Here is a 13,052-nt window from a genome sequence, read left to right on the forward strand (position 1 = left end):
GATATTTGAAGTAAATAAAGGAAAATTTATGCATAGTTATATAAAACTGAATAATAATGCTTAGTTGATCGCTAAGTGTGTGCCAACCGACTTTAATGGCACCTCATTTCAAAGTAGGAACATACTGTATAATAATCTGTAGTCCACACTAATGAGGTGAGCCGTCGAAGTTGGACAGACTCACAAACATCATCTCACAACATGCACAAATGCAGCACGACACAGCTGGAGCCATTCAACATCCTTAGAGTGGCATTTCTCACTCAGTATATCTAATCCAGACCTAATTGCTCTTTAGCTCGGTATGCTGCCTTCTACGGCCCCCTTTACTCCTGGTATTAAGATGCGTTTTAATCGATCGGATCACAAGTGGACGAGGGAGACACATTCCCGTTTACTCCTGGTGTTTTAATTCGTCTCTTTTGTCCACTTTCAACCACTTCTGTCCTGATTTCTTTGAGGGGAGGGTCTATAGGTAGGTAAATGTATGTTTTTTTTTAAAACTTTCGATCTAATGGACAAAATCAGCTTGTGCAATTTACATGTGAACGCCCGGAGACGACAGAAAAACATACGGAGAGCAGCAGCTTTAGTTTCTGCTCTGACAGCCACAAGACCAGCCGAACGCTGTGAGTCAAAGTCTTCAGCCGCCAAAGTTTAAATCCCGTCTGGCTAGCGCTCTTCCCATAATGTTACTCATTAGGTCAGTAGGTGTCTGTTTGAACACACTCGACCACATGAGTGTTAACACTATGAAAGCAATCCGGTCGAATGTGTTTTCGATGGTGGAAAGTGGAAAAGCTCAAAACTTTTTAGACCCCGCATGTATTTAGTGTCGTCCACTTGTGATCCGATTGACCAAAACGCTTCTTAATACCAGGTGTAAACAGGTCCTAAGATACCTAGTTGTGGCCAAATTTAAGGCAGCATTGCATGATGGGAAATGTAGTTGTTTAGAATAACACATACATGTACTCTTATCCTTGAATAAACTGATGAATTTGATAGTGGTGTTTATTGTGATACATAAAGAATGATGTATTGGCAATAGATTTTGGTGCGTTAGTGATCTTTTCTAGCCTAATAGTAATACTTTTTTCTTATTAATACAATAAGAGTTTTGAAAATAACTGTTCATGAACGAACCTTTGCGATCTTGACAAAGTGGCTCAGGATCTCAGCACGGATCTTCAGTGTTTGAGCGGTGAGGATTTCCCGTACCAACCAGAAGCTCACCTGAAAAGATGGGAAAAACAGTGATGACAGGGAACATTGATTTGCTGCCTGTTACTGAGAAGTTGGGATGTCACGTTTTTTGTTCCCCTAATCCGATCGGAGTCATTGAATATTGACCATCTGCCGAGTCCCGATCTGACTTGTGTTGTCCTAGTGCTTGCTGCGCACTTCAAGTACATTAAAGTTATTTAAGTCCCCCTGTGGTGAAAATCAAGCTTTTAAATGTTGTTTATATGTCTATGTGGTGTTTTTAATGTGCTTTAAGACAAACCATGTGTAAATTCATAAATCTCCTTAAAACTGCAGTGAACTAAAGACAGTCTCAAAAACAAGGTTTGAAATCACTGGAGTTTCAACCAATCAGGTGAATGTGTGATCGTCAACGAGTGGATCTGAGCTTGTGCGAGTGAGTGGAGGCGGGGATCATTTGCATATTCATAATACCGTGTATAGTAAATGAAGCAAGGGTGTAGAGTTACATTCAAGCTATTTTAAGGCATGAAGAATTTTTTTCAAGAAAAATCATTTCATGCCCTGTAAAGGCAATTCTAAAAAAAAAATCTTTAAATGTGTCATTTTGATGATCAAAGACGAGTTTTAAAGGGATACTCCAACCAAAAAGTTAAAATTCTGTCATCATTTTCTCACCCTCAAGTTGTTGCAAACCTGTACGAGTTTCTTTCTTCTGCTGAACACAAAGGAAGATATTTTGAAGAACGATTGGAACTTTGGCACAATTGACTTCCATAGAAATTTTTTTTCTACTATGGAAGTCAATGGTGCCAAACAACTGTTTGGTTCCAATCGTTCTTCAAAATATCTTCCTTTGTGTTCAGCAGAAGAAAGAAACTTGTACAGGTTTGGAACAACTTGAGGGTTAGTAAATTATGACAGAATTTTAACTTTTTGGGTGGAGTATCCCTTTAAGGGATAAAATTATTGACTACGGGAACTTTAAAATAAATCCAATGTATACATGTCTGTACAGAGAGTTTTTCAGGGGCTCACATGTAATAAAAGACACATCTATGGGATATCTACCTGTAGGGCCACTGTCCTGCACAGTTTAGCAACACACCTGTCTGAGGTTTCTAATATGCCTAGTTAGACCTTGATTAACTGGTTCAGGTGTGTTTAATTCGGGATTGGACACCCCTGGGATAGCCAATACTGATCAGTAAAAAAAAAGCCCAGATACGCTCCTTGAGATCAGCTCAGGACATCCTGACAGTCTGGTACATAAATGAACACCAGACTCAGAAAGAATGAGAAAATCAGAGGTCATCTGAGGTCACGGCATGTCAGGACAGCACTAGGTCAAGTTTCATCTGCGGTTTTTGAAACTCGATTTTTTTTTTCTCTAAAAGGAAACAACTGGCGTCAAAGCATATTTCGTGGAAAACTCATTTCTGATAGACAAAAACAAAAGTGCTGGAAATAACTGAGATGGAGGAAAAGCTGTTGTTATGTAGTGAAGAATGAGAGACTCCAGTCTGATTATAATTGTACGGCAAACACAGAACGCTGGACACACAGACACACACTTGGCAGAGACTCCAATGCAAGCAACAGAAAATAAAAAAATTAGAAAGCAGATGTCGTCCGAGTGATTCTGAGTGTAGTGAAAAGTTTAAGATTTCAGCCTCAGGGAGTCGTTATAACATAACGAGAGTCGGGTAACAAACCTCAACAATTTCCTCAAAAGCAGCCTCCATTATATTTCATGCAGAGGCAATCAAACTCAAGAAACTATTTAATGTTGGACAATTTAGGAAAAGAAAGAACTACGAATGTTATAGCATGTACTGATTGCAACATAACTGGGATATCTTTAAACACACAAAAAAAACTACATTACAACTGCATACTAAGATCAAGTCTAAAAAGCCCACCGAAGTCCAAAGTCCTACAATTATAAATGTGGTTGAAAACAAATCTTTGTTTGGTGTTTTGCTGGTTTATCAGGGAAAAACAGCAGAATACAGTCAATTTGCTGGAATGGAAACAGTAAATATCTGTAAACTAAGAATATATGGACTGAACTGTCCAAGCAAATGATGTCTTTTCCATCCACCCTCAGGAAGTCATCTTGATAAAGGGTACATAGTTTACCATAAGTTCGCCCCCTGACTTTGAGCCTTTAAAAGGAGACATTAAATCGAGGGAGTATGCAATGATTTATAATTTTCAAGCTTGAATTGAATTATTCGACTTCTGTGTTTAAAAAAAGTCAGTGAGCTGCCTACATTGACTGCATGAGCATCCTATCTTCATACAGTACGTGAGTGATTCAAAGCGCTCTATATAGACAAGAAATGTAAAATATCCAGACTTCACTAGACATCTTTCCCAATGTGAATGTTGCTTGAAGCCAAAGCTAAGTGAAAATGGAAAGAAATTGATAAAACATGGGTGTAAATTACTTAAATATTTGTAGTGAAACTGAGAGACTGTACAATTACCTAAAAACCCTAAAAAAATAGCAAAGATTAATTGTATGAAACATTTTTAACAATACACATTGATAAAGGGAAGGATAAGGATAGAATTGGCTCTAGTTTAAACTTTGTTAAACTTAAAATTTTACTGTAAAAATGAATAGAACATGAAGAAAATTTCTATATAATAGAAACAAAAAAGGTTAATGCATTAACTAACCTAAACCAATCTATTTTACAGCATTTAATATTCATGTTAGCTCAGTCCATAAACAAATGTTAACAGATACAACTTTTGATCTTAAAAAAGTATTAGTAAATGCTGAGATTAACATTAATAAATGCTCATTGTTAGTTCATGTTAAAGCTCCAGTCCGTAACTTTTCCTCTTTGTCGCCATCTCTCTGTTCGAAATCTGTAACTGCAGTGATTCGCGAAATTATCATCTTTACGTGGGTTGTAAATCGGCATGAAACAGCGCGGATGAACACAGTGCTTTGAGGCGAGTGCTGCTGTCAGTCACCGCGCTGTGTGGATACTGTCATACAGAATCACAGATTCACTTTTTGAAAGTTTGACCAACATAAGAATTTTCATAAGAAAATGTCTTCTGAACAAGTAAGTAAAATCCATTTTTGTTCTGACCAACTAAGGGGGAAAAAGCATTCGACATGATAAGCTTCGTTAGATTTAATCAACGCGATTTACAGCAACCGTGCAAATTATAGGCTACTTTGTTCTCAAATTCATGTTAACAACATCAGCATAGCGTGACTAATGTTAAATTTAATGTGTTTTATGGTTACCTGTGTAGTTCAGAATTCATATTCTCCATAATAGCAAAACGAGAAAGGCACAACAAAGGAAACTCCATAACTGTGTGAATTAAGAAAACGTACTGTTACACGATTGAACTATTGAAATGTCTTACTTGTTCAGCAGAAAAAAGCCGTCTCTTCTTCCGTTTTGAACCCCTTCACGCACTTTTCAAAAGCCCCGCCGATGTTTAAATCCTTGTGTTCGCATGAGACGGTTTCTTTCTCTTTCTCTAGCCACCTTAAATCCGAAGTACGAAGTCTTTGGGGTTTTATAACTGCTGAATCTCCAGTTGACACTGATGATTGTTGTTTGGATCTTCCTGGATGCCATAAGTTTAATAATGTAAAGTGCTGCGAGAACATCTCGTCACGCGCAGTATAGCCGAAGGAGCCGAAACTCCTTCTTTATGTGTACGGGTGTGACGTAATTACGCAAAGACATGCTCGAATTTCCCGCGGAAACCCACCAGTACCACTGGAATTAAAATCATTATTACAAGCTAACCGTTTTGAATCTAGCTATGGCAAGCAGATAGTTTTGACCACTGGCAGAATACGTTTTTTTTTATATAATTATTTTGGATTATTTTTAACTTAAAAAAGTTACGGACTGGAGCTTTAATTACTAAAAATCTAATATGATAACTACATTTCTGTAAAATAATAATAAAAAAAAAGATTTTAAAATAATCACCATGTAGTGTGAGCCAGAAACAAGCATTTACTGGCTTATTCAAAGTCATCGCCTCATTAATTAATCATGCAAATTCTGGTACAATTCCCAAACTACTCCTCCTTTGTTTCATAAATGTTAACACTTCAGTGTGATGTTTTTTAAAACAAATGTGCAATGCTCAAATCATAGTCATTGAGAGTTTTTTATCTAAATACAATATTGCTGGAAAACTTGACTCAAACATTTTGAAGCTCATTTTATGAAATAAGCATATCACAGCTGTGTTAAGTTAAAATGTAAGAAAGCCGCTTTACTAGATAAGCCAACTGTACAATGATGTCATAGCCTATAGCTCATTATCAAATCATGTACACATTATAAGAGCTCTGGTTGGTATAGAAACCTGTGGAGACACTGCATTTCTTGGCTCGGAGATGACGGCTCTTTTTCCAAAGTGGCTGTAAAGTGGGTTTTACCCCCTTCATGAAACAGGGTGAGCTCATCTACTTCATTCTTACCCATAATGCCTTCAAAACAGCTCTGAAAGCTTCTGTTCTCGCTCCATATATAATGAACCGGCAAAGAGCGCTACGATACATTTGAGGGCCAGAGTTTCTACTTAGTTGCCATGATGATGATGGACCACATGTACAGTTTCTGCTCACCGGATTTCACTAAAAAATACAGAGCTGATTTATTACATATACAAGTTTGACTAGATATTTACATTGGGGAAAATGTGAGCATGCAAAACGTATAGGTGGTTGTTTATCAGCTCAAAAAAGCTCACCTTATCCAATAATAGAGTCACCAAGGTGAAAATCTGATTACTTAGATGAGTAACTCTTAAGTTAGGGAGTTACAAAAGTTACAAGCGAATGTTTAACATTTAGGGGTTTGTTCAAATCCCTACATAATATGAGCAATATTAATAGTGATACTTGACTTATCACTACTATGTGGTTTGATGTAAAGTAAATTTAGCACCATAAGACTTGTAAAGATGTTCAGTTCAATATATACACATACACACACATTTATAAATGCTGTCAATCGATTAAAAAAAACTTTTGCTGTAATCAATCGCGATTAATCGCACCTACCATTAAAACTTTTTATATTGTAAGAATTTCACATTTAACCTCCAAATTAAGTAGCCTATATTTTTAAATATTTGTTTAATGGCATCTTTTTTATGAAAGGCATCACCGATACCGATGTCTCTATGAAATAATTTTTTTCTCAATTTTAGCCATTAATTTTAGGCATTCAGCATTACAGTATAGTAATCAATTTTAACATTTATTAGGCTTTAAAAAAATAAAACTTTTAATTTAAGTGAACATAAAACAATCTTCATATAAACCCATTATAATAAATGTCCTTCAATCCATCAGGGCTCAATTCTTTTCTATTGGCCGAGTCAGACCAGTTCAGATACTTACCCTGTCAAAATGCACAAAAAATATTGTTTTACGTTCTTTTAAGACATTTAACTCGTTTAACTGTGCTTGCGAGGATACACGACAAAACTGGCATTTTGGCATAATATACAGTGTGTTTTTGTCCGTTCAAGTGCGGTCTGAAGTGGCTTTCTGTGCGCAAGAGTGTGAGATTCACAGATGCGCTCCAGTAAAGCACTGCTTTCTCTGAGTCTTATCGCGAGAGAATGGGTTAAAAGCATTTACATGAATAAGAGCGTGGTTATATAATGTAACGCTAGTCAAAGGTTGATGGGGACATTTTTTTGCATGCATGCATGCATTAACACATACATTTTGACAGCCCTAATATACATTTACATACACTCACCTAAAGGATTATTAGGAACACCTGTTCAATTTCTCATTAATTATCTAATCAACCAATCACATGGCAGTTGCTTCAATGCATTTAGGGGTGTGGTCCTGGTCAAGACAATCTCCTGAACTCCAAACTGAATGTCAGAATGGGAAAGAAAGGTGATTTAAGCAATTTTGAGCGTGGCATGGTTGTTGGTGCCAGACGGGCCGTTCTGAGTATTTCACAATCTGCTCAGTTACTGGGATTTTCACGCACAACCATTTCTAGGGTTTACAAAGAATGGTGTGAAAAGGGAAAAACATCCAGTATGCGGCAGTCCTGTGGGAGAAAATGCCTTGTTGATGCTAGAGGTCAGAGGAGAATGGGCCGACTGATTCAAGCTGATAGAAGAGCAACTTTGACTGAAATAACCACTCGTTACAACCGAGGTATGCAGCAAAGCATTTGTGAAGCCACAACACGCACAACCTTGAGGCGGATGGGCTACAACAGCAGAAGACCCCACCGGGTACCACTCATCTCCACTACAAATAGGAAAAAGAGGCTACAATTTGCAAGAGCTCACCAAAATTGGACAGTTGAAGACTGGAAAAATGTTGCCTGGTCTGATGAGTCTCGATTTCTGTTGAGACATTCAGATGGTAAGAGTCAGAATTTGGCGTAAACAGAATGAGAACATGGATCCATCATGCCTTGTTACCACTGTGCAGGCTGGTGGTGGTGGTGTAATGGTGTGGGGGATGTTTTCTTGGCACACTTTAGGCCCCTTAGTGCCAATTGGGCATCGTTTAAATGCCACGGCCTACCTGAGCATTGTTTCTGACCATGTCCATCCCTTTATGGCCACCATGTACCCATCCTCTGATGGCTACTTCCAGCAGGATAATGCACCATGTCACAAAGCTCGAATCAATTCAAATTGGTTTCTTGAACATGACAATGAGTTCACTGTACTAAAATGGCCCCCACAGTCACCAGATCTCAACCCAATAGAGCATCTTTGGGATGTGGTGGAACGGGAGCTTCGTGCCCTGGATGTGCATCCCACAAATCTCCATCAACTGCAAGATGCTATCCTATCAATATGGGCCAACATTTCTAAAGAATGCTTTCAGCACCTTGTTGAATCAATGGCACGTACAATTAAGGCAGTTCTGAAGGCGAAAGGGGGTCAAACACAGTATTAGTATGGTGTTCCTAATAATCCTTTAGGTGAGTGTATATACACACACACATATAGATACATATATACTTGTATTAATAGTCCTATATTTTATAGTCCTATATGTATATAAGTACTGGGCACAATTTACAGTACATCAAACGACAGGCATTGTTTAAAGCAGGACACAATCTTGGGTGGCCAAGAAAAGTGTCTCAAAGCCGGTCCATCTTTCCGAAGGTCTGGAAGCCAGATCATCATGTTCGGCTTAATGTCGTCATAAAACCAAAGACGTCGGCAGCCAGGATAGAAGGAATTCTGTGAGATTGACTTTGAGGAGGATTGTGGAGGCTAAGACCATTTCAAAAGGGAAAATGTGCAGAGGGGAACTTGATGCTTTTATGTAATTTCCACACAATCCTGGCTAGAAAACTAGAACAAATCCTCTCATTAAACATATGCCATAAATGTAAAAAGTGGGTCATCAAACGTCTGCTTTGCACTTTTATAGCACTTTCACAAAATTCTGAATATGTAAAATTGGGACACACCAGTCAATCTAATTCTCTTTCAGATTTAACGAGAAAGATTTCAAATCAAATTCATTCCAGGCTGAAGCTTCATAAAGAAGCAGAACTGGAAGCGCTACAGTAAAACCACAAATTTAGTTCAGATTAATTTACAGCCAAAGACTTTTAAATTAGCTTGAAAACCAAACTTCCCTCTGGTTTTATAATTAATGGCTCCTTGAGCTTTTTTAATCCATTAGCATCACCAAGTTTGGATAACATTTTAATCATCAAAATTCATTCCCTGCACAAAATTGATTCACAAAAAATGTTCCTACGAGGTTTGCCAGGCGAGCTTTACTACTAAAGCTAAAGGATGGAGAACATAAATTGCACACAAACAAAAATGAGCCTATTGGCAAAAATAGTCAAGAAATGGGTGAAGACGACACGTCAACTTGTATGAACTTGGTGTGGAAAAATTTAAATTATAGTGTATCCAAGTTACTTTAACATGACACAATTCAATACAATTAATAAAAAACGAATTATTACATGCAAAAATAACTGTTCTTTCTAACACGTGTCTTTGGAAGAAGGTTGGCTTTCGCTTATGGTTGGATTTGGTGAAGTGATAATTTGTGGCGCTTGTGCCCCATGTCAACAACATGTGAGAAGACAAGATGAATGTTGTCTAATATAAGAGTTCACAAGCTTGCCAAACCACGTATCTCTATTCTCCCTTAGACATGAGCAGAGTCAGCAAGCTCAATCTCGAGGTGGAGAGAAACACCAGGCTGGATATTTGCCCATGTGTGATTTGTTAACAGTATTTCCAGCACATATTTAAGTTTTAGGCCATAAGGTTGATAATGGTTTTGTGGCACAGTTTGTAGTTTGCTGGCATTATATCAACTACCGCCCAGCCAAAAATACACTTTATACCCACGGCATTCTAGCGCAGTGAACTCTGTCAGCACACACTTCACATCTGGAAAACTAAATGAATAAGTGAAGCATTTGACTGGGATAACAACAGGGATGAATAATATTTCCATCAGATCATTATCAGTCAATATCAGAGTTTTTTTAATTATGTGCTTCAGTCTGATATCGGGCCATGATTGCAAGCTGATTTCATTGATTAAACGATTTGATTTACTGATTTAAAAGCACTACGCTGTTATATCTATTCAACGACACATTTTGAATTGATGTGTGTGTGTGTATATATAGTTAGTTAGTTATATTTCAGGAATACACAGCCTCTCGGCCCATAGTTCCAAAATCACAATAGCATGACAGATGCTCTTTTTTTCATTCCATGATATATATACAATGCCAATCTCCATGCATGCTTCGACTCATAAACCTGTGACACATCAACACAAACAGAAATGTTTCTCGTCTTCAATCACAGAGGTATTAGTTAATTTACAATAACTACAGATTCTCTCTGTCATAGGTATATTATACTCTCTGTCATAGGTATATATATATATATATAATTTTTTGTTTCTTTTTTTAACGTTTGGAATCAGCCATATGTTTTTGTGCACCCATAGTGACGATGGTGAATTAAAATATGTTGTATTTTTTTGTATTGTAATTTAATTAGCCTAATTAATTTGATTACTTTTAATCAACTTGCAATCATGCTTTCTCTAGTGCTGGTCCTAGACTCTGGAACAGCCTCTCTCCAGAAATCAGAGCTGCACCAACCCTGCTTATCTTTAAAGTGAGATTAAAGACATTTTTATTTGACCTGTCGTATGCAAACTAAATGTTGAAGCAATTGCCCTGTGGTTGTTTTTATTTTATTAGGGCCCAAGCCCAAAGGGCGAAGGCCCTATTGTTTTCCTTAGGATTATTTATTATTATTATTATTATTATTATTTTTCTGCTACCTTTTGGACACTTTTGGAGGCCTTAACATGCTCAAAAACTCCTGAAACTTTGCACACATGTCAGAACCCGCGGCCATCAGGGCCGGGCTGAAGATGGTACCCGGGCGTGGCAGGGGGGCTCGACAGCGCCCCCTGGAACGGGGTCCGAAAACATGGTCCATAAATCAAACACGCTTGCATGTAATAATATGAAACTCGGTACACATGTAGATCTCCTCGTTTCATATATACTTCACACTCTTACTTTTTACCCCAGCCCAACAGGAAGTCGGCTATTTAGGGTTGTTGGTAAAACACACGCAATGGAATGTGAAATACTCCTCCTAGAGAATTCAAACAAACGGCACGAAACTCGGTCAGCATGAAGTCAAGACATTGAGGATGAAAGTTTGCGAGGGGATTTTTGATATCTCGAACGGTTTGGCCGTGGCGAGGAAACGAATTTATGGCGAGAAACAACAAACAAGAAGTGCGTTATAACTTCTGCATACATTAACTGATCTTGATGAAACTTCAGCAGTGTGATCGCTGTAAGAGGCCGATCACATGGATGTGACTATTGTGAGTCAAAGTTATAGCGCCACCAACTGGCAGCAGGAAGTGTGTCACTTTCTAAATGCTTTTGACAAAAGTGGGGGGGTTAGTTTTATCTACAGTAACAAAACTCGATATGTATATTGTACTCTTCGAGCCGGACAACTTTCTAATTTACCGTAATTAGCTACGACCAACAGGAAGTCAGATATTTTGGTTTGAATGTGGATTTCAGATTCTGAGTTTTTAGCTACTCCTCCTAAGTAGTTTATTTTATTCATGCCAAACTTTTTCAACATGATGAAAATACATTGAAGATGCTAAATTGTGAACAGATATTGAATATCTCAAACGGTTTTGCTATGGTTGAGGGATTCAAGTAATGTCAAAAAAAGAATCAGGGCATGTCTCATATCTTTCTAAAATGTAATTATACACCATTTATTTTTATATAAAATTATACAAATATTAGAACTAAACCCATTTTATTCCTTTTTTTCAATTTAAGAATTATTTTTAAGTTTAAAAACAGCCAGAATGGTTGTTTAGTCAAAAATAATAATAATCCAAATCATATATAGTGCTATACTGCCCTCTTGTGTTCAAAATCAGGTAGGCCTATTGAATTTATAAATACTTATATATTAGGGATGTTACTATGGGAATATTTTCCCACCGGTTAATCAACGTGTGATTGTGTAAACCAATTGTGTAAACCTCCCGCTGGGGGGTTTAAAAACACTAACTTGAAAGCGAAAGTATAATATGGACGTCCGCACAGACATTGAAATGGTGGCGCTCGAATGAATTCCTATGGAAGTAGAAATTAACTAAACGTTCGCTCTGTTCTGCTCGCTCGTCGCCATGGACGCGCACCATTATGAATGCCAGTGCAGCCGCATACTTTTTAGTGTCACTAAAATTAGTGCAATTTCGGGGGCCGATTGCTTGAATTGTGAGTTCAATAGTCTATTATTTTTCACGGAAAACACAACAATAAAAGAGTACAATGACAGATTCGCTTAAATAGGCGTTTTTACATAAAATAGCCTATTCCATCATCATCTTTTCAGTCAGCTCTTCACTCTCGTGATTAATGAAATTTGACTCCTGTTGCTGATATTTGCTGCAACTTTCGTTCAGCTCACAATTTAGTAAGCAAACACGTTTCAAATGTGTTTTTATTTTATTTTTGTGTATGTGTGTGTATATGTATGTATATATATAAATATAGCTTATGTTTCAAATATGAGTTAATTAACAATCGTTGGAAAGAATGATACTTTTAAACATAACACTAAACCGTCATTAGGTGTCGCCAGGCGACCGTCTTAATGAGCGAGTCATTGATTCATTCGTTTGAACGACTGAGTCATTCATGAATGAGATAGATGTTTATGGATTGATTGGTCATTGAATCTTTGAGTCAACCGATTCGTTCAAAATGCTGAATCATTCAGTAATGAGAACGCGTTGCTGTGAGATGCGCGATGGTTCTGCTGTGATCTTTGTTTAACTATTTTCGCTGCTGAAACAGAAAAAAAGTCAATATTGCATGTAAAATGTAAGTGATTTGACTTGTGTGTGTGTGTGTGTGATTGTGTGTGTGATTGTGTCTGTTACAGTGATAAGAGTTTAACCCTTGTTAAACTTTAGGCCTTGTCTTTTTGGATATATATCTTTTTATATTAAAAAATAGTCATACAACCCATATATTTTAAATGTATTGTTTGCTTTAAATTACATTAAGATTGTATGTTTGGTAATTGAACCTGAATGAATTTTAAATGAATGTGCTATATTTCAGATCATATATTTGTTTTCCTTAAAATTTGAACTAACACTAACTTTATTCTCATCTGAATGATAGATTATTTATTTCTGTATAAAATAAAAACACATTTGATTTTTCTTTTTTAATCAATGTAGAATGTGTAACTGAAAAAATAAACAGATTAGGGCTCTGTTT

At 37.1% G+C, this 13,052-nt stretch overlaps 1 protein-coding gene across 1 annotated transcript in view; it reads right to left on the minus strand.

Moving 5' to 3' along the window:
* LOC130078561 (ras-specific guanine nucleotide-releasing factor RalGPS1) overlaps positions 1-13,052 on the minus strand; it is a gene marked incomplete at its 3' end in the record, with an annotated part of 150,954 nt that overhangs the window by 97,905 nt on the left and 39,997 nt on the right. Inside the window, exon 6 of the mRNA XM_056244108.1 lies at positions 1,147-1,236. Within this exon, the coding sequence (XP_056100083.1) occupies positions 1,147-1,236 (90 nt within the window). The remainder of the gene's footprint in view (positions 1-1,146; positions 1,237-13,052) is intronic.

Source organism: Rhinichthys klamathensis, unplaced genomic scaffold (assembly GCF_029890125.1).
Source record: "Rhinichthys klamathensis goyatoka isolate OS25496 unplaced genomic scaffold, OSU_Roscu_1.1 h1tg000911l_1, whole genome shotgun sequence".
In the NCBI taxonomy this organism is placed as follows: Eukaryota; Metazoa; Chordata; class Actinopteri; order Cypriniformes; family Leuciscidae; genus Rhinichthys; species Rhinichthys klamathensis.